Source organism: Mastigoproctus giganteus, chromosome 5 (genome assembly GCF_048544385.1).
Source record: "Mastigoproctus giganteus isolate SK-2022 chromosome 5, ASM4854438v1, whole genome shotgun sequence".
NCBI classification, from domain to species: domain Eukaryota; kingdom Metazoa; phylum Arthropoda; class Arachnida; order Uropygi; family Thelyphonidae; genus Mastigoproctus; species Mastigoproctus giganteus.
The window spans coordinates 91893938-91919595 of record NC_143579.1 but is presented as its reverse complement, the minus strand read 5'-3'; the positions used below and the strand labels follow the sequence as shown (position 1 = coordinate 91919595).

General features: G+C 35.0%; 1 protein-coding gene across 2 annotated transcripts in view; it reads left to right on the top strand.

Annotated features, from left to right (window-relative positions):
- Positions 1-25658, top strand: part of eIF3i (eukaryotic translation initiation factor 3 subunit i) — a 108643-nt gene that overhangs the window by 21436 nt on the left and 61549 nt on the right. For both annotated transcript variants that reach the window (XM_090373342.1, XM_090373341.1), the window contains exon 5: positions 12036-12163. In XM_090373342.1, the coding sequence (XP_090229468.1) occupies positions 12036-12163 (128 nt within the window). The remainder of the gene's footprint in view (positions 1-12035; positions 12164-25658) is intronic.

Here is a 25658-nt window from a genome sequence, read left to right as displayed (position 1 = left end):
GAAGCCCCAGCACTCAAAATTCGAGAGGTAACTCTCCCCTCTCCTTTTATAATTAATATTTGTAACTGTTTGTAAAGAACACTCACTACTGTATTAATGTGCATACATTTTATTATTAGTATTAAAATGGCAGAAAAATGCAAGAGGGAACTTTATTCTTCATCTGCCAAAAAAAAAAAAAAAAATTGAATAGTCAAGAAGTGCCTATCTTTCTTTCTTTTTTCTACCCCCCCCCCCAAAACCTTGACTACCCATGCAAGCAACTAATTTCAATGTTTCATAATAAGCCACCCCAAACGGAGCTTTATGAGATCTTGTCTGCCATTCTTCCCTACAATTTTATAGCTTTGCTCTCTGGTTCTTGTTTCACTCAGGTCCGTATTGTCCAAAGTTGCTAAGTTGCTAAACTCTGTAGACACGTATTTTTATGCTGTTTCTCAGAGATAATGCTCAGCACTTGTCACCAATTTAGGTGCCCTTCTTTGTACCTTCTCCAGAAGCTCTGTAACTTTCTTTAGATGTGGCCTCCAAACCTGGATAGAATATTCCAAGTGGGTACACCATCTATAGAAAGGAATAATGATCTGCTTCTCTACCTCAAAATTCTAATAAATCAAAAAAGAGAACATGATGTTCTATTGGTGATAGACAGAACATGTTGAACTTCGTGTCTTTCTCTGTCATAATCCTAAAGTCTTTCTCATCCTGAACATCCTTTAATTCCTCTCCCATAATCTATAAACTGCTCCTGGTTTTCTTTTTCTGAGGTGAAATACTTTGCATAAAAAAAAAGAAGAGAATAAATTGCAGCCATTTTCAATTCACTGCAGGATGGAAGCCTCTTTAATGATTCATGTTGAGGGAAATGGACCATAATCTGCCAGTCTGGGTTGGCAGATCGACCGTATTTAGCGGTTAGGGGCTTAAACCCCTGTATATTCAAAGAGCATTGCTACTGCACTTAGGCGCCTCCGTAGCCAGGTGGGAAGGAGCAGCAGTGCATAGCACACGCTTCTTGATTAGACTGGGGTTCGAGCCCGTCACCACCAAATACGGAGGATGTGGAAAGGTCAAGGAATGACCACCGCATATTTCCGGAGCAACATGGCCTTAGTTGCTAATGCTCCTAAAAACCAAAATAACAAAAATAACAGCTACTGCACTCCTGCTCCTGACCACTCGGCTGCAGAGAACTTTGTATTTGGCAGCATTAAACTTTAGCTGCCTTTTTTCAGACCATGTCTGCAGTAAAGTCCACTTCCTTTTGAAGCAGCATAGTCTATTTCTGATTAACAACTTAAAGGTGGGGAAGGTTAATTACCCTTCTAACCTTTAATCCATCAGAAAACTTTGACAACTTTCACTTTATTCCCTCATCACTAATCATTTAATGTAAGTACAGTGGAACTTCTATTTAACAAATTTCTCTATACTGCAAGTTTTTTCGCAAAACATTCCAACTTGTAATGAAATTACATGTAAAATTAACCCCATATAGTGAAGTGTTAGTCTCTCTATAATGAATTTAAAAAAAAAAAAAAAAAAAAGTATCAAAAACATTTTTGAAGATTTTAAGCTATTTACTGCTAAACAGCTGCTGAAATATAATACAGCCTCCTTCCCTCCAGAATTGGCCATTAGCATCTGGAATTTCCATTCCTTTTAGTTAGTTTAGTTATATATATACAGTAAAGCCCAGCGAATAGCGGGGGTTACATTCCTGTGAAATGCCGCGAATACTGAGTTATGGCTCTCATAGTAATAAAGGGGTTCCGTTCCAAAGTATGAAATATATAAGAAAAACTAGTCTAAAATTTTGTCTATGTGTGTATTATATGTACCTTCATAATATGACTATGTATATAGACAGTACCTAGTGAAATGCAAGCATATGGCATCGAAATGAAAATAAGAAACAATTTAATATTAAATGTAATATTTATTAGAAATTTCAAACCAGCTCTTTGCTAGCTAAAAAACTTATCTTGCCAGTGCTATCACCAGTTTTGCTAAAGGAGTTTTGCCTTTTCATGAATGATGATTGAACTTAACGGAATTTTATTTTGAGTTCAGTCTTCTATCCACAGATTTAAAGCTTTTTCCATTTTTTCTAATTTAACGTCACGAGTTACAGAGCAAATTTTTGAAGCAATTAGCACGTTTTCACGGACACTACGGAGGATTTTTTCTTCCGATTTTTTGATTGATCGTACCGTTGACTCATTGATTTTATAATGTTTTGCCACTGAGGAGACACTTTCACCATTAGAAATTTTGTCCAATAACTCAATTTTATTCGCTAATGTCATCACCTTTTTTTTGATCTTTTCACATTTCCCTTGTTATTCGTAGCCATATTTTTGTACGGGTTAGAAAGAACTTGTCCACAATAAAGTCACTTTCTTCTGTTAACACGCTCGAAAAAGTTTGTTTTACACCGCAAAAGGTTGATTGGTGTGTGTATCACTTTTGTAAGCATATCAATTTATAAATTGATAAATTTATTCAATTTATAAGCGTATAAATTAAAAGCAAACGACGAAACCTATGACAAGTGCATAACACATACTGAACAAGGATTAGCGAGAAACATCCATGCTCGCGATTTTGTCACCCCTCTCCCCCCACCCACCGAGCGCCGTTTTGACCGGGAAAGATAATTTTAGCCACGCCCATGTTTTTTTATGGCGGAAAATGTTCACGGCGCTTTAAAATTCACATTTTTTTAAGGTTCCATTTTATATTAAATCAGCGACCGCGAATAGCGGGGGTTTACTGTATATATATATATATATATATATATATATATATATATATATATATATATATATATATATAACTAATATATAAAAAAAAATATATATATATATATATATAACTAATTAATTGAATATATATGACTTTTTCTTCATTCTTTTGAGGATATTATGTGGTTTATGTAATTTTAGCATAATCAGGGATACAGTAGCAATATTTTATTAGTCATTCCCAAGTTACGTAAAACTTGACTTACATAAGAAGTCCCGGAACGTATCTCTTATGTATGTCGGGGATGTATCGTATATATGAAAGCAGAATAAAAGGTGCGTGTGTGTGTGTATGTATATATACAGTCCATTCCGGTTATTTGGGACATCGGGACTAATGCATTTTGGCCCGATTAAGCGGCTGCCCCAATTATCCGAAGTCTCACGTAAATAGTTAAAAATACAATGTACCCTCCCCCCTTTTACAATTGGTACAATCAAATCACGTTACGACAAACTCAACATAGTAAAGTACTATTCACTATACGATGTGCAGTAAGCGCCGGTCATTGTGATCACGTTTGTGAATTGAATTTTAATTCTATTACACTGATTCTAATTAGCGAAAATAGGAGGAATATTATCCATAGGCTATAAAAGCAAAGATATATTAAGCACAAATTTACCCTTTATTACCTTGCCAAATAAAAAATTAAATGATACGTGGAAATCGGAATAATTAATACGTACTGTAATATGTACATACGAACTAGTTGACATTTCTGTTCACTGATTTGTGGGCGGGTGGGGGGGGGGGGTTAAAATTTAAAACAGTAAAAAGATAAGCAATCAATAACAAAGAACACAGCACACACTAATTGCAAGTAACACAATACGCGCAAGTGAGAACCGAGTAACGAGTTACAAAGCTTTAAAAATAGGAATGAAGAGAAGATCTGAAAATTTATTTTTTTATATGATTGAAGATTTCATGGAAGTGTAAACACATTTCACCATAATAACCCACAGAATTCCAGCTGTCGGTATTATCGCAAATTCAGTAAGATCGAGTTTACTGTCCGTTTATGATAGATTTCACTAAAAGAAAAACCCAATAAACAGGTGACTGCTAATTGTTTTTATTGTTTTATGCTTGTGACCTCCAGAATTTCGACCGAACCACGTGGTACCGTCGGAGACAATCGTAGAGTAATCTCCAGTGCTGCGGTCTCCTGCCCTGATTAAACGGCATGCTGTCCCAATTAAGCGAAGTAAACCCTGGCTATTTTCTCGATTGGTTTCTGTTTTTTAAGATTTGCCCCAAATAAACGGCTGCCCCGATTAACCGGTGGCCCAAATAACCGGAATCCACTGTGTATATATATAGTTATTATAGTAAAAGCATAATATGTATTATATAGATGCTGAATATGTATCTAAACATAACAGTATACAGTGGGCCCTAATGATAAAATAACTTATAAAGACTAAGATAGCCTGTGTAGGTCTACAATGCCATACCCTGGAAATAAACATATTAGTGATAATATATATATATAAATATATAATACAATAATGATTATGTAACTAATTATTGATATATAGATACATTGAAAGGGACTTTTTCTAGGGCTAACCCCTATCAATATATCCCACCAATAATTAACAGAGCTATCTGTTTCTGATTGCCATCTGCCTGTTTAACTAAGTCCAATTATTAAACTTAAACATAAAGGCTAATTTGGTTATAATTTAAATTTAGCAGCAAACAGGCAAGATAACAGTTAGCCTGACAGATAACTTCGAAACGAATATATAGAAAACAGAGGGCCAACCATAATTTTCAATATTTGTAGTGGTAGTTTTATTTGATTTATATTTATGTAAAAGAAAGCTACTGCTGACTTAAGGAGAAAGGAAATAGGGATAGGGATAATGATTATGTAACTAATTATTGATATATAGATACATTGAAAGGGACTTTTTCTAGGGCTAACCCCTATCAATATATCCCACCAATAATTAACAGAGCTATCTGTTTCTGATTGCCATCTGCCTGTTTAACTAAGTCCAATTATTAAACTTAAACATAAAGGCTAATTTGGTTATAATTTAAATTTAGCAGCAAACAGGCAAGATAACAGTTAGCCTGACAGATAACTTCGAAACGAATATATAGAAAACAGAGGGCCAACCATAATTTTCAATATTTGTAGTGGTAGTTTTATTTGATTTATATTTATGTAAAAGAAAGCTACTGCTGACTTAAGGAGAAAGGAAATAGGGATAAGTATAGTAATAGTACCTTAATTTCAATCAAGTTGCTCTAATAGATCTAGAGGTATGAAAAATTAGGGTTAGATAGTAAAAGGTGAAAAGTAAAGAAAACAGTTAGCATTAGCAAGGGCACATGATGCAAGAAAGCAAGCTTATATAGCATTAGCCCAAAAAAAAAAAAAAAAAAACGTTATTTCACCCATCCCGTCGCTCCAAATGTTTGTCAAGTTCTGCCTTCAATCTAATTAAGCTATCAACTTCTACAATGACAGATGGAAATTTGTTCCAGCAATCAACCACCCGCTGGCTAAAGGCAAACTTCTGCACATCTATCCTACAACCGTCTTTCCTCAATTTGAATTTATCCCCTCTCAGGTGATTATTCTGAGCATGAGGAAGAGTCCAATTAGCATTAAGCATGCTCAAACCATTCAAGGCTTTATACACCTCAATCAGATCACCTCGCAGGTGCCTAGTCTCCAGACACTAATTTGCAAAACTTAAGCCTTTTTTCGCAAGAGCAACCCTTTGTTCTGTTCACTGGTCTTGTTGCCCTTCTCTGTACTCGTTCCAACAGCTCTACATCCTTCTTACAATGAGGCCTCCAGACCTGTATACAGTACTCAAGCTGTGGCCTGACCATTCCCTTATACAAGGGAATAATCACCTCCTTATCCATGCTAGAAAAATTGCTGTATATCATTGACAAGACACCATGAGCTACTCTTGCAGACCGTCTGCACTGCTCAGAAAACCTCATATCTGCCTGTACAATTATTCCCAGGTGCTTTTCATTCTCTACCACTTTCAGTGTGATACCACAGAGTTTATACGTTACTCTGGGATTACTGCTTCCCATATGTAGTACTTTACATTTGTCAATGTTAAACTTCATTTGCCACCTCTCAACCCATCTGCTCAACTTTTCTAGATCCTGTTGCAGCAGTGTACTCTCATTAGTGTCATTAACAACCCTGCCAACCTTTGTCATCTGCAAACTTGGATATTAAGCCTGATATACCATCATCAATATCATTTATAAATACAGAAAACAACAATGGACCCAACACTGAACCCTGAGGGATTCCACTAATAACATTAGTCCACGAAGAACAGTGTCCATTGATTACCACTCTCTGTCTTCTCCCACTCGACCATCCCTTTATCCATTGCAGCAATTTGCCTCCAGTGCCGCACTGCTCCAATTTGTGCAGCAGTCTTCCATGTGCAACAGTATCAAAGGCCTTTCTAAGATCCAAATATATGATATCAAAGTTATTCTTTGCATCCAGTTCCTTTGTGACTACATCATAGTATCCAGTCAGATTTGTCAGACAAGACTTCCCCTTAACAAACCCATGCTGTGTCTGAGCTATAAATGAAGTCTTGTCTAGATGATCCTGCAGTGCTTCTTTAACCAGTGCTTCCATTAATTTCCCTGGAGCAGAAGTTAAACTAACAGGTCTGTAATTAGAGTTGAATACACCTCTGGCATTGCCCTTCCTGAATAACTCCTCATTGTGTGAATGTAGATGCAAAATATGCATTTAGTTTGTTAGCTACCTGACAGGATCATCAACAGTTGAACCATCGATATCAAGTGGATCAATCTGATTCATCCCCTTCCTTCTAGAGTTTACATAAGTAAAGAACTCTTTGCGTCCTTTGCCAAAGATTTCTCGTAATCTGGCTTCGCCTGCCTAACCTCCTTTGTAACTTGGTTACAGATCAGCTTATATCTATCATAGGCTTCTGTGTCACATATTAATTTATATGTATCCCATGCATTTTTCTTCTGTCACATGTCAAATTAGTTCATCTGAAATCCATTTAGGCCTAAATCTTGAATAATATTTCTTTGTTGGTATGAAAGCCTAGTAGCTTCTAAGATTAATTCTTTGAATGCTTCCCATTTTGAATTTGCTGTTGGTAACATCATCAGTTGGTCCCACCATATAGAATTTAAATACTGTCTCAGACCATCGTAGTCACCTTTACGAAAGCAAAAACCCTTCCCTTTACTCTTGATGGTAGTTACCTCTTTGAGTAAATCCCACTTCAGCACACTGTGACCATTGCCACATAGGTTCCTTTATCTGCAGATTCTTGATGCATGAAGAATCACTATATGATAATCTGATCAATCAGATCTGATAATCAATCTGATTATCATGATCAATCATATGATAATCAGATCAAGAGTATTACTCTCTCTAGTTTCCTCCCGAACAGGCTTCTGTAGAAAGCAATCATCCAATAAATGCACAAAAGCCTTGCTAGTGTGTGTGACCAACTTACAAATTCCAGTCAATCTCTGGGAAATTAAAATCTCCGATTATGAGACACTCTGATTTACTGGCCCACTCTATTTCTCTGCACAATTGCTCATTATACTCATCAAATTCATTTGGCCTATAACACACACCTACTCTCATTTTCCTTTCCCTGTGCTTATGTCACACCAAACAGACTCAACATTGCATTGTCCACCAACATCAATCGGATGCACTTCCTTGGATTTTACGCGTTTCTTAACTAACAGCATAACCCCTCCTCCCTTCCTGTCCTGTCTATGCTTTCTGTACACATTGTACTCCCCAAATTCCAGTTTTGCACTGCTTATGTCTGTGACACCATGTCTCGGATATCCCAACAATATCTGCCTTTGATGTCTTGCTAGCACTTCAAGCTCATTGAATTTATTAACTATACTCCTAGCATTGGTGTACAGGGAAGTATACATGCACCTGTTTCTACTCTTAGTTACCCTGACACAGCCCATGTATTTACTTGTTCCACTATGACTCCCAGCAGTCCTGGAAATCCCCATTGCCTTGCTTAGAAGTAGTGCAAGAATCACTTTTACCTCTGCCAGCGGGTACTGTTAATCTATTAGTCTGTGTATTTCCCCCCCCCCCAAGCTAGCAGTTTTCCGACCCATCTAACTCTGCCTCGATAGCATTAGCAAATATTCTTGCACCCTTTCTATTTAAGTGTATCCCATCCCTGTAGAAGCAGTCTCTCCTGTTAACAAGCACAGACCAGGCTGAGAAAGATTCTACCCCTTGGGCCTTGCACAATTGCCGACCGGGCTAGCCGGGTGGTTAAAATGCCTGCCTGGCAACCCAAAAGTTTGAATCCCGCCTCGGGCTTGGATCAAAATACCGCAGAAACCTTGGGAGGTGCATTATGGCCACAGATGCTGATGCGCCAACAGCAACCTTGCACAATCTCTCCAGGGCCGAATTGATCGACAAGGCTCTCATCATATACTCCCTCCTCTTGTGTCTGGGCAGAATTGCAGACACTTTCAAATTCAATCCTAATCATGGCTTTTATTCAGTATTGTCTTGTACTTGTTAAGTAATTCTGCCGGTCTCCTACTCTTTATATCATTAGTGCCAATGTGTACAACGATATCACCCTTTGTGCCCTTAAAGGATGATATCTGCCCTACAATGTTATCAACCTTTGCCCCTGGCAGACGTACCGCGGTCCTGTTTCATCTATCCTTTTTGCACAATATGTTCCCCGTTTCCCTGACAATAGAGTCACCTACAAAAACTAGTTCCTTTGGGACCAGCGCATTCTCCCTTGGGGTTTGCCGCTGTGTTGCGTGATGTTCAAGTGCAAGCTCTGTCATTGATGTGGGCAGCTGAGAGCTTGATGGGCCTCTCAATTTAAATCCTTCGAGGGCATCCACCCTGTCCTTCAAGCTCTCATATAAGCCCATAACAATGCCGATTGCAATTATCAAACTAGCTGCCTCTTAGCAGCATTTTATATTTAAATATATTGCTGTTGTCAAATTAAATTTCATGATATTTAATTTTTCTATAAAAATAAATTATATGTGCATCTATAAATTAGGGAGACAATGCAGAAGATGTCCATTTAATTTGTGAAGGGTGGGTGTTAAAGATATTTTGGGAGATTCTGTTACCAAAATAATATTTGAATGGTATGATGTTCAGGCCATTTTTGATTCAAAAATGAAGTGCCTTTTAGTTCAAGTATGAGTTAAATGCTGCTTTTCCCCTTCCCCCAAATCATTTAGCGTGGTGACAAAACTGATGTTCTCTTGTTACTGTATAAAATTGCCTGGCTCAAATCACTTCTCAGTAGGAATCAAACCCAGGCTCTTAACATATTCACTGACACAAATAAGTACCAAACTGGACCTAAGTGGTGTGCTATGATGCATATATGACACATATATGTGGCCATTGTTAGTGGTCAATAAATGAGCATTGTAAAAGTAAAGGTACACATAATTAGCAACTGATCTTTATTGGCATACTGATTGAACTCTGCACTACCGTATTTCCCCATGTATAAGACGCACCTTAATTTTGGGGCCTGAAATTTGAAAAAAAATGTATTACATAAAGTTATTGAACTCAAGTTTTATTCATCATAAAATTCATACAACTCGTCATAACTTGAATTCAGCACTGTACGAAAATCTTTTCTGAGCCATTTCCGGGCAGAACATGGCAAAACGTAACCTAATGTATATTAGGTTACGGTAATAAGTGCGAAACAATGAGCGCAAAGACAACAAGCGGGAAATGCAAGTAAAAAAATCTACAACCACTGTATAAGACGCACCCAGTTTTTTGACCCCAAATTTTTCAAAAAAAGGTGCGTCTTATACATGGGGAAATACGGTATTTGCAACAACACTTTTTTTTTTTTTTTTTTTTTTTAATCATCAATTGTGTTCTGTTAAGACATGGTACACAGCTCTATTTGTTCTTTTGCTTGTGTTGAGATTGGTTTATGTATGTAGAATAAGCTTGATAAAATTTTAACGTTTGTCTAATTTACAGCTCAGCCCAAAAGTTTGTGTTCACTTTTAGCTATGAATTTCAGACTTACTTTTCTACTATTTTTTATTTTTATGCAGTATTAAAGGAATTGCTCCTCAACATTTCAAAAATTATGGTACATGGAATACACTCTCTTAAATATAGGTGGCAGCAAATGTGTTAGCAGGTATTTTTTCACACTGTGGCCGGGTTCAATCTCAGGCAAGGACTTCATGATTTTTTTCTCTGAGAAATCTTTGGTGTTTCCATCAGATAAACAGGTAGACTGATTATAGGATATGTGCAATTTTCATACACAATGTTAATTTTGAATAGTTATCCAACAAACATCCCTCCCCCTCTCATCATACACACAATCTTAATTAATTTTAAATTGTATAACTGGGGAGGAGCAAATGCTGCTGAAAGATTTAAAGGAATTTGATTAAACTAAGCAGAAAAGAAATTGGAAAAAAATGATGCTGAATGCATTTTGATTGGCATAATGGGAACTTATACTAACGAAATGAATGAGAAAAATATTTTTGTGTGCATTTTATATTTTTACACATTCATAATTCATAATGAAACAGTCTCTAGTACAGTCAGTCCTCGTATAGCACGATAGTTGTGTTCCTAGAAACCCTCGTGCAATGCAAAATCGTGCAATATAAACAACAGGCCCTATGGGAAAAATAGGGTTAGGTGCAGACCACCCAAGATTGAACACACATTGGTAACCAAAACATTACCAAACACAATAAATAATCGTAATAAAATACTTACGTATTTTATAACGATTACAATACGTAATAAAAAATAATATTATAATTTTTTTATAATTATTATGTTATATTTTATTATAATATAATAAATAATAAAAAATACATTAGTATTTTTTACGAAAAAAATACGTATTTTATTAAGATTTACGTAATAAAATGTTGCTAATACTTTTGCTTCTATCATAAGAAAAAACTTGTTTTTTGTTTGATTTTCTATCCAAACAGATGACAGCCGTTCCATCTCTTCCAATTCTTTGTGTCTTAACCTAATGGATTTAATTACACTTTGAGTTGTTCTTGCTATGAAAGTTGTTTTTATTTTCTCTGCATTCTTTGTAATTCTCGGGGTTGCCTCATTTAGGTCTGTAGCACGTGCAATATCACATGGTCTTTCATTTCGCTCAAAGCTTTTCACAATTTCATATTTTTTCTCTATCGACAGAGGCAGGCTGGCCATAAGCCGTACCTTGGAAATCCCGGTGGGCCGGAGGCCGGTGTGATTTTGGCCATAAACCATAGTATGAGGCCACTATAAATTTTCCCGGGTAAGAATTTTTGACTCAGTCCGCCTCTGTTTATCGATATTGCTTTTCTTTTTCTCTCCGAATCTGCAGTGTCTTCACCATGACGCTTCCTTTTCACACCTTTTAAGTATTTTACTCATTTTTAGAGAATAAAGCACAATTACAAAATGAGGAAGCACGCTTGATACACATAAACAAAGCTGCACGTGTGTAGCAACTGAATAAACAACACTGTAAATACAGAGACACATTTTACTAAAGCACATTTCTAGGGGTTACTACTACCATAAAACAATAAAAACATTTCCAGTTGCGTTCCTGCTAGTGGAATCTGTTATAAACTGGTAGTAAACTCGATCTAATTGCATTTGCGATTATATCATTAGCTGGAATTGTGTTGGTTTTTACGTTATTATGGTGAAATGTGTTTCCCCTTCACTGATATAAAAAAACTGATATAAATACATTTTCAGAATCTTCTCTTCATTCCTATCGTGTTGCATTCGGTTGGGGGTGATTCTGCATTCAACTGCCATTTCTTGTAAACACAAAGGTGAATCGTGCATAAGCGAATTCGGTTCGTGTTATATAAGATATCGTTCCCCTATTTATAAATCGTGTATGATCGAATTTGTGTAGTGTAAACATGTGTTATACGAGGACTGACTGTAGTTATTTTTTTCACCCATGAACAATTGTGAGCATTAGTTGTTTCCACTCTATGGTGCAAGAATTTTGTGAACTATCCAAAAGTGGTTTTGAAATGCACAAATTTTTAAATTTGGAAATTTCAGATATATTATGAGATGGGAACACAACCTTCCTGGTATATTTACTCTAATTATATAAACTTAATACATACTTAGTAAATATTTATTGTTATAATTTTAGGAAGTGAAGACACAATTTTGACTATTCCTATTGCTGGATCGAAGGTTACAAGTGCTTTATGGGGGCCTCTTGATGAAAGTATCATTACTGGTCATGAAAATGGGGAGCTGGTTATGTGGGATCTTAAGGTATGTAGATGTATCAAAGAGCATGTGCAACTTTTAAAAATTTTTGGAGAAGTTAATCACTACTAACAGAAGCAGTATTGTTGACTTAAATATTGCTGGACATCTACAGTATGCCAGTAATATTTAGGTATGATAAAAACAAGATATCTCATCCAGGAAGTACAGTACTGACTCATTTGAAGTGCATAGTTTATTAAGACAAAAAACTTATATATGTTTTCTTAACATATTAATTGGAATGAATTTTAAAAATGCACAAATATGAATAATTAAAATTTTTATCAATTTAATGTTTATTTCAAGAGAAAGAGAGTGAGAACAAAGAAATATTGAAAGAGGCAATAAATACATAAAACAAAAACTAAAGTTATTAACTAAATATGAAACTAAGGAACTAGCCCAGAGAACTTTATGCACTAGTGTAGCTTTTTTAAATAAAAGAGGTAATCAGATTGAAAGAAAGTTATGTTTAAGAAGCAATCATATTGAGAGCAAGTTATGATTAAGAGGTTAGACTGAAAGGAAATTATGATGCAGTAAAAAAAAAAAAAAAAAAAAATTATAAAATTCTCTCACCCTGATTAGTCAAAATATTTTGCTATGTGGCAACCTATGAAACAGAATTTTCAATTTGGTGCTTTGCTTGTTTAATATTGATATTTAATGATAGCAGGTTACGAGGATGATCAACCTATGAAATATTTTTTTTAGTTTGTCCATTTTTCTGTATTTTCAAAAGTGACTTGCAACAGTGTACTGCAAGTGAAGATCTTCCACAAGAAAAAAAAATAGTATTGTTATTAAGTGAAAACTTTAAGCTTTTGAGATTCGGATCATTAGATAATGTTTATGTGGATTTTCTTTTGTTGCATTAAAAATACTGCCATTAATTTTAAATGAAAAAAAAAAAAAAATGAACATCGGACTAGAAAGAAAAAAAATTTTTCTTTGTAAAATAGGTGTCTGCTTAATATATAGGTTTTTAAGATTGTAACATACATTAAACTGACACTAGTGTTGTATTGCCGGATTGAATAGTGGATTTATCAGTTTTACATAGTCAGATCTTTTGTCATCAAAGCAAAGTATTTTCAAAATTTGCTATACTCTGAATTAAAATTTAAATATATGGAATAAAAGTAGTTTTGTTTCATACATTTAAATTTATGAATGACATAAGGACAGAGAATATATGCATGAAGTTAAAATAGTGATGAAAAAAGATCTGGATATCACATTAAAGTATTTAAATAAAAGAAGTTGGAAAAAATTGAAACTTATAACTAATGTTAATATTAGCTATATGTTGTAAGGAAGAAGTCCACGCACTCTTTCTGAACTTACTAAAAGGCATACTGCCTCAAGACAAAATAGGAAAGCTAAATATCTTAATTACATAGATACACTTTAACTTATTAAAATTATTATTTATTTATTTATTATTTATTTATTTATTTTTTTTGGCTGATACTCTATAAGCTTGCTTTCTTGCATCATATACCTCACTAATGCTAATGATTAATTAGTTAGAACCATTAAAATCCTCTTAGTGGAATAGAATTAGCTTTAATTGAACTCCTTGAATCTCTTTTCCCAGCTAACTGTATAATAATATCAAAAAAAACCTTAAGTAGGATCTTAATTGTCTGAGCTGATGACGTCAGCTTTGGCTGGCTGGCTAAAGTCCAAAATAGGAGGAGTATAATACAATCTGTTAAAAGAATGCACAGCAAGCTGAGAGAGAGAGAGAGAGAGAGACCCTGCTAGCCAATAATAGTGTCTGCACTGGTACCACAGTGGCATCATCACTGTCCTCCCCACAGTGGATGGTCCGGGTTCAAATCCTGTCGATGATGTGAAGAACTTTAATGAGTTTTTTTCATTCCGTAGCTGAGTTAGTCAGTCTCGGGCAAGGTTTTTACCTGTAAACACTTGGGGGGGGGGTTTCGTCCAGCAAAACAGACAAATCGACTAGAGAACACACAATTTACAGACATAATACATGTGTGAGTATATGTAAGAAATTACCAGGTGACCACCCTAATATAATAGGGTTTTTTTTAGCCAATATCAAAATTGTTCATGTGATTGTTTGAGGGCCATAAAGTCATGCCCCTCTGCCAGTGCTCGAATTGAAAAATATGGCAAAAAAAAAACAAGATTAAAAAATATCATCGAAATATTCTTTAATAATCTCCAACTAATAAAATATATAGAGTGAAGATAAAAATAAATATTAAATATTAAAAAAATTAAATATCTATTTTGTATAAAGTTTATCCATTGCATGTAAACATCATACACCAGTTCTAATTGGTTCTGCATTTGAATGCCATGATTAATTATGAAATGCACTCAGACTTCTAATTTCCAGTGATCATCTTAAAATAATTTTTTTGGGAGTGCAGCAGCCAGAACAGTCTTCTGTGACATCACCTGTGACATTTCATCACCTGTCGCTTATTTGGTTAGGTCTTTGGGTTCAAATTCCATTATTTACTGGAGGAGTTTATAAGCCTTTATTATGGTTGAATTAGCCAATCTAATTTCGAGGAAGCAATTATTTTCCCCTATGAGGTAATCTAGGGATTTTTTCAGCCTGAACAACATGAAAATTGGCCCACAGACAAACTTGTACATAAATATAGTATACTAATGACTAATATGACTAATGACTAATACCCCCCCCCCCACACACACACACATACACCAATAGGAAGTATGGCCTGCAATGGACTAGATGAGAAGTAAAAATACATACTTATTAATTTAATGCATATCATATATACAAACCCAGGGTCCTGAGCTGGATATCATCATTCTTCTCTTTCTTGGTGATTCCTTTCTACTTTCTCTCTCTCTCTCTCTCTCTCTCTCTCTCTCTCTCTCTCTCTCTGTCTCTGGGTAGCTCGGGATTTTTTTTTTTTTTTTTTTGCTGGTGCTATTTAAGCCTCAGGCTTCCTTGTACCATATGGCTAATAATAATAATAATATACTGCACATTTCATATATACAGGTAGCCCTCATTTTGTGCCAATCCAAATTGCACCGATCACTAACTACAACTGCATTTTTATTTTTATTTATTTTTGAAAGTTTAAAATCGTCGGAAAAAATTTATCGGCATCATATTGTGCTATGTATCGTGCACTGTTCACGTGATTTAGGACAATCCGAGCCAATCAGCAATTAGCGCATTCGTATCAGAGACGAGAAAGATTCCCGCCCTCAAAGTAACCATTCATGGATGCGGGTAGTAAAGGTCCATGCGGTGAAGCATTCAGTTGGTTGTTGTTTACGCTATTTACAAGTGTTGGAAATTTATTACGCTAACATTTTTTTATTAATTGTGCTATTAATAAATTAAATAATAATAATAGTGATAGCCGTGTGCAGTTTTTTCCAATCGTGTTTTATAAAGTTTTTAATTTAATAGAATAAAGACACGCCACGTCTGGTAAAAATAGTTAATTGAATCCTAGTGCAATATTTGGAGGATGGAATCTGGTGAAAGCCGCCCTAATGTGTGTAGGGCTGTGGATATGCCTCCATTGACTTATTACTACAACTATGAAGAATGCTAATAAAATAAAACAATCGATGCAAAGTGGTAGGTAAAACTTTTGGTGCCCGGAACCTAACCCTGTGATTTCCGATTGAATCCATTATATAAACGGTTCCATTTGCACCTTTCCCCCCAGGAACCTAACCCCAACATAAATCGAGGGCTACCTGTACTATACTTTGTTTTGTTTATATTACTATACTGTATTTTGTTCAATAAAATCTTTTCATCAAACAAACTTTTTCATGCAGTTATTGTATATGATAATACTGTGCAATCAAGAATGAATTACAAACCCCTCAAAATGGAGAAAAGAGTTTGGTTTTTATTACCTAAGATTTCAGTTATCAGAGTCAACCTTGGTTCTTCTAGTTAGCTCGGAAAAGAAAGACCATGCAGTGAAAGGTTTTAGAGCTATAAGTTGAGTATTGCATTCAGCAAAGATAATAGGAAGAAAAGGTATGATTTAAATATTGAAATAAAAGGGTAGGGCTACCTACCTTTTTATTTCAATAGGGGGATTGGACAGGTGATCCAGTATAGGTATTTGGGAAGCCTAATGGTGGAAAATGCAAAAGTGCAGTAGTGAAATAAGAGTAGAGCCTTTAGAGAAGCAAAGAAGAAAGTTATGTGGGAGATTCAGTATTGATTGCAGAAAAAGATAAATTCTGTTTATTAGCTCTGATAATTACAAGCTTTCCCCAGGACAACTAATGAAACAGTTATAGGGGCTTACATTATATGAGAACAAAGGTTTGTAATATAGTACAACTCAAGGAATACAAATAAATTAATGACACCAATGCAACCAATGTAGTTCATGAGCACAAAAAGCCGGATTTACGTAGTACAGTATGGCACTGTATTTGGTATGGAATGTGGTACTTTATGAAGCAAAGAAGGGGATATTGAGAATAGAAGGTATTAGAAGATTGGAAATGTTTGAGATATAGGGATGGAGAAGATGAGATGAGTTGATAAAGTGAGAAATAAGAAGGCTTTGAGAAGGGTGGGTGAGAAGAAATGTTTGACTGAAATAATTATAATCAGTAGGCAGAAGAAAAATTGCATTGCACAAGTGCTGCAAGGGGGAGGAATCAATGAACGATGAGGATAGGCACTGAGAGACATTAAGGGAAACTTGTTGAAAAAAAGTTACAAAAAAAGAGATCTTCACCTTTTTTAAAAGTTTAGCCTCCATCAGGCAGATTGTAAAACAACAGTCCAACAATCCTAGAGGTCCTATCTATAAAATAGACTGTAGGTGTGTGGGTTTCGTATATAGGAGAATCATACAAATGTCTACAATGCAGAATCAAAGAGCACAAAAAAAGATGTACAATATGATAGAGTTCTAAAGTTTGACACAGCCCTCCATGCTTTCCAATATGGTGACACTTGGGATTTCAAGTACATGAGAATCCTTTCTACAGATAGCCAGTACAACAGAAGGAAATTCAAAGAAGCCTTTCTCATAAAAATTTTTGGAGCCTCAGCTATCAATAGAAAACAGGGAGTCGATTTCAACCCACAATATTTTCATCTTTTTAATAAGAAAATAGAAGAAGAAACGAGAAACTAGAAAAAGAAAATGGACCAGTTGTCAGGAGTTGCCCACCTACAACCTCTTCCAGACCACAAGAATCAGCCTGTACACCAACCCTGATGTACAGAGTAGAATAGCAAAGGTCACCTCAGGATTCCACCCAAGAGCCCCAGATCAAGGATAAAAAGCCAGAGTAGGAGAGCAAAGGTCACCTAGCAGTCCACTACACAAAAACCCCAGATCTGAGATAGAAAACCTGGCAAAATTCTATTGGCTATTAGAATCAATCAGTCACCTAGAAATTAACTGCTAGCAATGTCTCTTGCCTGTATGCACATCAGTTTCTGGGAGCATTGGCAAGAGGAGTCTGTCAGCAGGTAAGAATTTTAATCTCTTTGTATTTACCTAATTTAATATCTGGTTCTATTGTAACATTAATCCAAACTTAGAATTGTTTATTTGCAACTCATAATTGAAATTGTAATATTGGTAATTGTAATGGCAATTGTAATCGTAATATTGATAATTGTAATTGTAATATTGGTAATTGTAATCGTAATATTGATAATTGTAATTGTAATATTGGTAATTGTATTCAAACTTGTAATCCTCTCTATATTTGTTCCCCCAACAGCACGTTCTGATGATGGGTATCGGTAAGATACCTGAAACATTACTTTAATGTAGAGTAGTTTAGGCGAATAGCTTAATAAACTACATTATTAATTTCACGTGGTATAAGAGTGGTATTAAATGTAAAAACCTTAATGGAAAACAGCCACGTAACGTCTTTCCCTAACTATATTAAATAATGACAACAAGCAACTATCAGCACACTTGAGTAATGTAATCTCACAACTAATTTTAACTATATTGAATTAATTGTTGCATATTTGAATATACTGCTCCAATAATTGCAAGTGGCAACTGTAAATTTGTATTTAAGATCATGTAATCTAATGTGTGTACATCATATTTCTTGTAGAGACTCTGCTAGCCCATGGTCATCCAGGGGTGTCTAAACTTTAGATTTAATAAGCAGAGATTAATAATAACATTTGCAATCATTGGTCAGATTGAAGGTTTCGAGACAGTGGAAGTGTTGGCAATTGAGTAATTTCTCCATTATTTTGGAAAGTGTTGAAGTAAGTGCATTACCATGCTAATTGGAGTAGAGATTTGTCACCCTTTTTAGTAGCTGACTTATAATCAAATATAAGCTCTGGAACACACATTGGTTAGATCAATTTGAGAAATCATTCAGGACTGAAGACTTATTGACATCAAGATTATTCAGGATCCTTTTAATGTTTTTTCGTTGGAAAACTGTGGGGAGGCATTGATTGGAATGTGTTTGGTATAGTAGAAGGTGATTTATGGAGATCGTTGATGCAAGAGTTAGAGAAAAAGTAGGATGCAATAAAAAGTAACATTAGTTTAGCTTTATCTTTAGATGAGATCGTAATAGAACCATCAGAATGTAACTGAGGTGGAAAATGGAGAGTTAGAAGCTTTGGCCAGAGTTCAAAAATGTTCAACTACCATTTGGACACGAATCCATTTTCCTGCTTTTAGCCCACTCAAAGCCCGCTACCTGATGATTGGATCTCTTTTTGAGAGATGCTGGGGAGATTTTTTTATCATGTAAAAATTATTGGTTTTTGTTTTCTTTTTGTTAAAAAATAGTAATGCCATTATTATTTGTGTTAATCTGATAAAGTTGGTGAATATGCTCTTCACTTGTCTTTCAACATTGCTTAAAAAATTGAAAGTTGAATTCTATCACCATTTGTTATTGTATCCACTTAAGAATGATATAATCCACTTAAGAATGTTACATTATCAAATCACTTCTAATATTAATTATTTTTCTGTGTAATTCCATAGAAGTATAATTAATATTAGAAGTGATTTGATAATGTAACTGTATCATGTAGTACATACTGCCATCATATTGGGAATATTATGGGAATGCTATAATATTCCCAACTTGGGAATATTATAGCATTATTATACTTGTATCTCTTAGTATGCATATTTATAACCACCCTTTCTCTTCTACCAGTCAGCCTCCTCTTTTGTACTGTAGCAGCCTACTCCTGATTCCATGTCTCTCCAACTTGAGCATGATATATTCACATGGAACTGTCACCTTTCTAAAATTTAAATAAATTATATCAAAGATATCTTGACATCTAGTTCCTTGTGAAGGCCTCACAATAGCTTACTACAAGACTATCCAACTTCAAACTACTGAGGGAAGGGCACTGATTTTTACTGGATTTTTTTTTTTTTTTTTTTTTCCATGTTGAAAACGTCTTTAGTGGGGTTATTTGAATTTTTGCATTGCAAAAAAAGTGTTACGAAAAAAAAGAGGTGGAATAGTGTAACATATAATAATGTGATGTCATAATATTCTTCAAACAAATTGAATTTCAACATAGAAGAAGTTCACATGCACATATATTATTATGGTTAAATAATTCATCTAATTGTTTTAAACATAATACACAAGAAATTATTCTCTTTTGGAGAATAGTGTATTGTAGATTATTTCAAACAAATTGAATTTCAACACAGACGATTCCATGTTATTATGGTTGAACAGTTTGTCTAATCATTTAACCATAATAATATATGTACATCGAATGGTTTTGTATCTCATTGAGGTAAATGAATAAAAAAAAACCTTTATTTATTACAACCACCATGGTGTCACAATCTAAAGATGTTTTCAACACCTGCTGGATTATGTACCTGGCGCATAATTTTTATTTCATGAAATTTTATATTTGGACCTATGAAAAAGGTTTGTCAAGGCATTCTAAATTGGCCCAATAAAAATCTGGTAATTATTATTATTATTTTTAATTCCCTACCTCTCACATCAATAGGTGTGCTACTAACAAGAGTGGGGGGGGGAGCAGGGCATACATGCCACAGGATTGGCACATTCAGACCATAAGACACTGGAATTTTAGATAACATTTTCCAGGAATAAAGTGCATCTTATGGTCTGGAAAATATGATAATTATCATTACTATGAAAGTGACCTTGTACTGTATCCTTCGTCATAGATTCCATAATTTTTCTTGCCCCAGAAGCAAGACTTATAGTTGTCTGAATTTAGTTTTCAGGAGTTGACCAACTCGTTAAAGTAACTACTTCATTCAGTTACTTCGCATTTGTCAAGCAGTGCGGTTGTGTTGTTGGCCTATCCACCTGTAACCTGTTTGAACCAGTTTAAAGCAGTATGAAGCAGAGTTACCGCGTGTCAGTGGGATGATGTAATTTGTTCTGAAGATCCTTTGCTCAGTTACTTCGCATTTGTCGAGCAATGCGGTTGTGTTTCATTTAGTTAAGTTGTGAAGATGACGAAAGTTACATCAACTTAAACGTGTTGAAAAGCAAGCACATTCCTCGACTTCATGGAATCAACATTCGATCTTAAACTCACATCAGATCCTACAAAATCTACTACGTGTGGTCATTCGTGTATCGACTTGGTCTTCAATCGCAGTGTTAATAGTTTGAATTTTTTCAACTATGTATCCTACTTTAGTTACCACAAACCTTTATTATTGATTGTAAATGAAAATGCCGAATAAAATAAAACTGATTTTATTAAGCTTAAATTGTATTTTTTTTTTTTTTTAATTTCACATGACATTATTCATGGATTTTTGGAAGAAATATTTGCACATGTTCAATCTTCTAAACTTCCAGAAGATTGTCTAAGAATGCCTCCATTATTTTAAATAAGGGTTTAGTGGCCTCCCTGGCCTCTACTTTCAGTGTAATCAAATATATACTAACTGCTCCTTCACAGCTTTTATTTATTAATCACAAATTCATTTAACATATTAATCACTACGAGACATAGCATTTATGTTTTATGCATTGGGCTCTGTGACAACATTTATGTCAGTTCACTTTACTGTTTGACAAGCTTAACTCTCAAACTCTGTAGCTTAACTGTGTAGCGTCAGAGACAACATATTCTTGGATTGTTCATGATATATATTAGTCGTGGTATAAATATATTTTCCAAGAAAAGTTGATGGCCCCCTTGGAATTTGTTTTTTTATTAACATTATGGTAAGTTAACATTAATGTTGAGTAAAAAAGTAAAGTGCAGCCATTATCAACCCACTGCAGGGTGGAAGCCTCCTCAACAATTCATGCTGAGGGAAATGGACCATAATCTGCCACGCTGGTCCAGTGCGGGTTGGCAGATCGACCGTATTCAGCAGTCAGGGGCTTGAACCCCGGTCTACTCAAAGAGCGTGTGCTACTGCACTCCCGCTCCTGCCCACTCGGCTAATATCAGTGCTAAAAACCTGCTTAACTCATTAGCTATATGCTTGAGGTCATATATGCTGATCCCAGTATTGGGTCACTATTATTCATTCTTTTCCTTTTAGTGTTCACATGTGCAAAGAATCCTTTGCTATATTTCTTTGGACTCTTTTGCCAACTTAGTAAACTAGAGAAAGATCAGCATACATCCATGGTGGTAAAAGCAATAAGACTATGACTGAACAAGTGCTTGTCAATGGTGGCAGTCCCCTTCCACTGAGATATGCCATTTTGAACCATGCTATGCTTACCATTTCTAATGGAAACATTTTTACTGTTAAACAAAATTAAATTGAAATTAGATGTTGCACTTTTGATGGTTGTGAAATATTTAATGAAACTTATTATACCTACCACTTGTTTAATGTACATATCGATAATACATGCATTTCACTGATGCCATTTGTCTGATATTTGTACATCTTTTTATGTAACTGCAGATATTTGTGTATCTGCAGTTACATAAAAAGATCTCAGTTCTGCTTTCAGATCTTATAGATCTGAAAGCAGAACTGAGACAAAGGCGTTGGTTTGCTTTCAGTATCGTATCTGCAGTCTAAAGTATTGCTGTTGTGGTTATGCATTCTCACTTTTTATAGTTTGTCTACAGTAACTTATAGAAGTGATTTTTAACTGTGTGGTTGAGATGAGTGAAAAGAGAAAACAAAGTGAGGTGTTCCTGGAACTTATGAGGAGAAAAAGGAAAGCATGCAATTACTTCTGAAAAGAAAATGAAAATAATAAGAAGAGCTGATAGTGGTGAATATCTGTCAGCCATGAGTTAGGGTTAGCTCACTCAACAATTAGTACAATAGTGAAGATAAAAGAGTTCAACAAATTACCTCCGCTTGTGCATGCAGTAGCGTAATGGAAGAATGGAAAGACTTTTTTTGAAAATATGAATTGATAAAAAAATGTATTCATCAAATGATTCAAGAGAAGGCAAAAGATATCTATGAGATTCTGAAAATGCATATGGGAGAAGGTGAGGGCAATAATTTTGATCCATTTAATGCCAGTTTCAAAGTAGTTTCAAAGTTACAAGAGCCTTGTAGAACTGCATAATATGAAATTAACAGAAGTTGCTAGTTTAGATTTAGAAGCAGCTGTGGGTTTCCCCTGACCTACTTTCTGAAATTATCAAGGCAGCCTGGGGTGGGGGGGTTGAAATACTATGGCAATCAAGTGTTCAACATGGATGAAATGATATTCTGGAAGAAGATGCCCTCCCATACATACATTGCAACACTGAAGGGCAGAAATTGCAAAAGACTGTTTTAACATTATTAATAGAAATAATGCAACTGGCATCTTCAGATTAAAGCCACTTTCATGGCTTTAATCCACAGGGCTTCAAAAATATTTCAGTTTTCATTTGTCAGTGATTTGGAAATTGAATAAGAAAGTGTGAGTTACTTTTCCAGGAATGGTTTCTTCACTGTTTTATACCAGAAGTTGAAAAATATTTGTTGGAAAAGAACATATCACTTAAGGCATTGTCAGTCCTAAATATATTGTTCTCTTATTGTGGCACTCTCTTAAGTTAAAGTAGTGTTCCTTTCCTCAAATATCACTTCCCTACTTCAACCTGTATATCAAAGAATCGTTTTCACCTTTAAGCAGTACCCTGAGTTTTGAGAAGAACCATGAATCAGGCTTACTGTTGCTAATGAGGTGAATGAAGCAAGAATCTCTCGTATGGTTTCGGATGGGATATAACATCCTTATGGCAGTAAGAAACATTGCTGCAAGTTAGAAATATACAAACAGTCCACTGTGACATTGTGCTAGAGAAAGCTTTGCACACAGTTTGTCCATGACTGTGGAGATTTACAAGGAACAAAACAAATTTTCACAGGAAATTTTGGGCTTGGCAAAACACCTAACCTGGAAATGGACACTGAAGATGTGAACGAATTGCCATTGTCTCATAGAGAAGACTTCATGACCAATGAGTTGATTGGATTGCAGGCACAAGTGCAAATTGAAGAAATGGATGATAGTGAAGATAATCTCCAGTACCCCTTCAAAGAGCTCGAATATCAAAGTTCATGAGGAAGTTGGAGGAGATAATAGAAGTCATAGAAAATTCTGATCCCAATGTTGAAAGAGGATATAATATTGTCAGAGGCCTTTGTGATGTCACTGTTTGCTATAAGATTCTTTATGGTGAGAAGAAGATAATTTGTCATCTTTCTTTAAATGAATTTTTCAAACAGAATTAGTTTATCAGGTATGTACAGTAATTGCATTTATTCATATTTCATTTAAAAAAATCAAATTATACTCAAATCCTTGGGAACACATCACAGCAAGTTTAAAGACATCTGCATTAGGTGGGAAGAGTTCTTTGTAAAATAACTTTTCCCACTTAGTGCAGATATCTTCTGATAACTGCTGCCTCAACAGCACAAGAAATTGAGGCTGTTCTTGACCAAACACAATTTAAACTAACTCATTGGGGCTAGAGATGAAACTGATGAAAAGGTGTTTCTGTGATCTAACCAATCCCCTCTGCATGTGAAACAATAGTTAAACTGTTTTCTCAATGCTTCTATTCCACCCTTGTATAGATGGTGTACTTGTCTTGATGCTTCTTTATATTGTCATCAAGCTTCAGAGATGTCAAAAAGTTAGTTTTTCGGGATTGCTCATTTTAGTTATCTTTGATGTAGGCAGTACCCTTTGTACATAGTGGATGCTCAGAACTGAATATGAAATTGTTATGTATCAAAACTTTAGCTATTATTCAAAATTGTTTATTTATTATTATTATATATTTTTTTTATCAACTGGTATTGAATTTCTTGTGTGTAGCACTGCTTTATATGATGTTTCAGTTATTGCAGAAACTGTTTGAAACAGCCTGCAATTAACAACAGGCAGTTGCGGAACTGAATAGAAGAAAAGATGGTTATTTCCAAATCTTAGTTTACAGAAAGTGATGTTGGTCAAATATCGTGATGGGACCAGTGCAATTCTTCCATTGTTGGCACTATGCTACAAAAACTGTCTAGTTATATCTGTTTATGTCAAAAGATCTTTTTTTTTTGCTTACATACTAATTCTTTTTAACAAAAGAATTACATCTTTACTTCTAACAACTTATAAAAAAATTGTGGCATGTTATTTTAATGTTAACAGATTTGATAATTGAGAGCTATTAAGTGCTCGATAATTCCTATATTCTATTATATTATAAATCAACAGGGATTACCTTTATTTTAGGTATAGGAAGCTTCTTTTCCAACTCTCCTAGTCCAACTCGCTAATAATTCTTGAGGATGGCGATATCTGTTTTGTAAAGCAGGTGGGACATCTTCCCCACTGTCAGAAACATAGTGTTCAGACCGTGCAGTCTCAACAATGAGCGCTCATGACTGCCGTCTACAAACACCATACTTCTGGCAGCATGGAAACGATTACTTGGATTGGCATAAAATTAGATTTTTGAGGTCTAAACTGTTTAATAAATATGGACCGATTATTTCTTTCGGTCCTATAGCTGGACTTTAGAGTTAAATTTAGGGGTCTAATCAAATTGGATATTGTGAGGGGGGATTATTAAATATGTTAATTTATGCCCGAATATAGTTTTTTTTTTTATTCAATTACATAGTATAAATATTGTTTATACTATGTAATTGAACAGAATGAACATCATCCTCATTTTCAGCATCTGTGGATCTTGGAGGTACTTTGCTGCCTTCACAATACTCATCCACTCTTTCTCTGAAGTCTGTCTACAGTCTACAATTCCAATCCTTTCTACATCATTCATCATACTGTCCTCACATCTCTTCCTGGGTCTTTTCTTAGATTTTCCTTGGGTGAGATACCTAGAGTAGAGGTGGCCATTATGTGGCATTGCATGCCACAAGTTGCCTGTGTGGCCTACCTCTCAGTTTGGGGGGAAAAATGTAAAACTTAAAATATTATATAATCAATTAAAAAAAAAATCAGAAATGCACATACAATTTTATTTACAACCTAGGTTTCAGTGTATAAACTAAGGTGGGAAAAC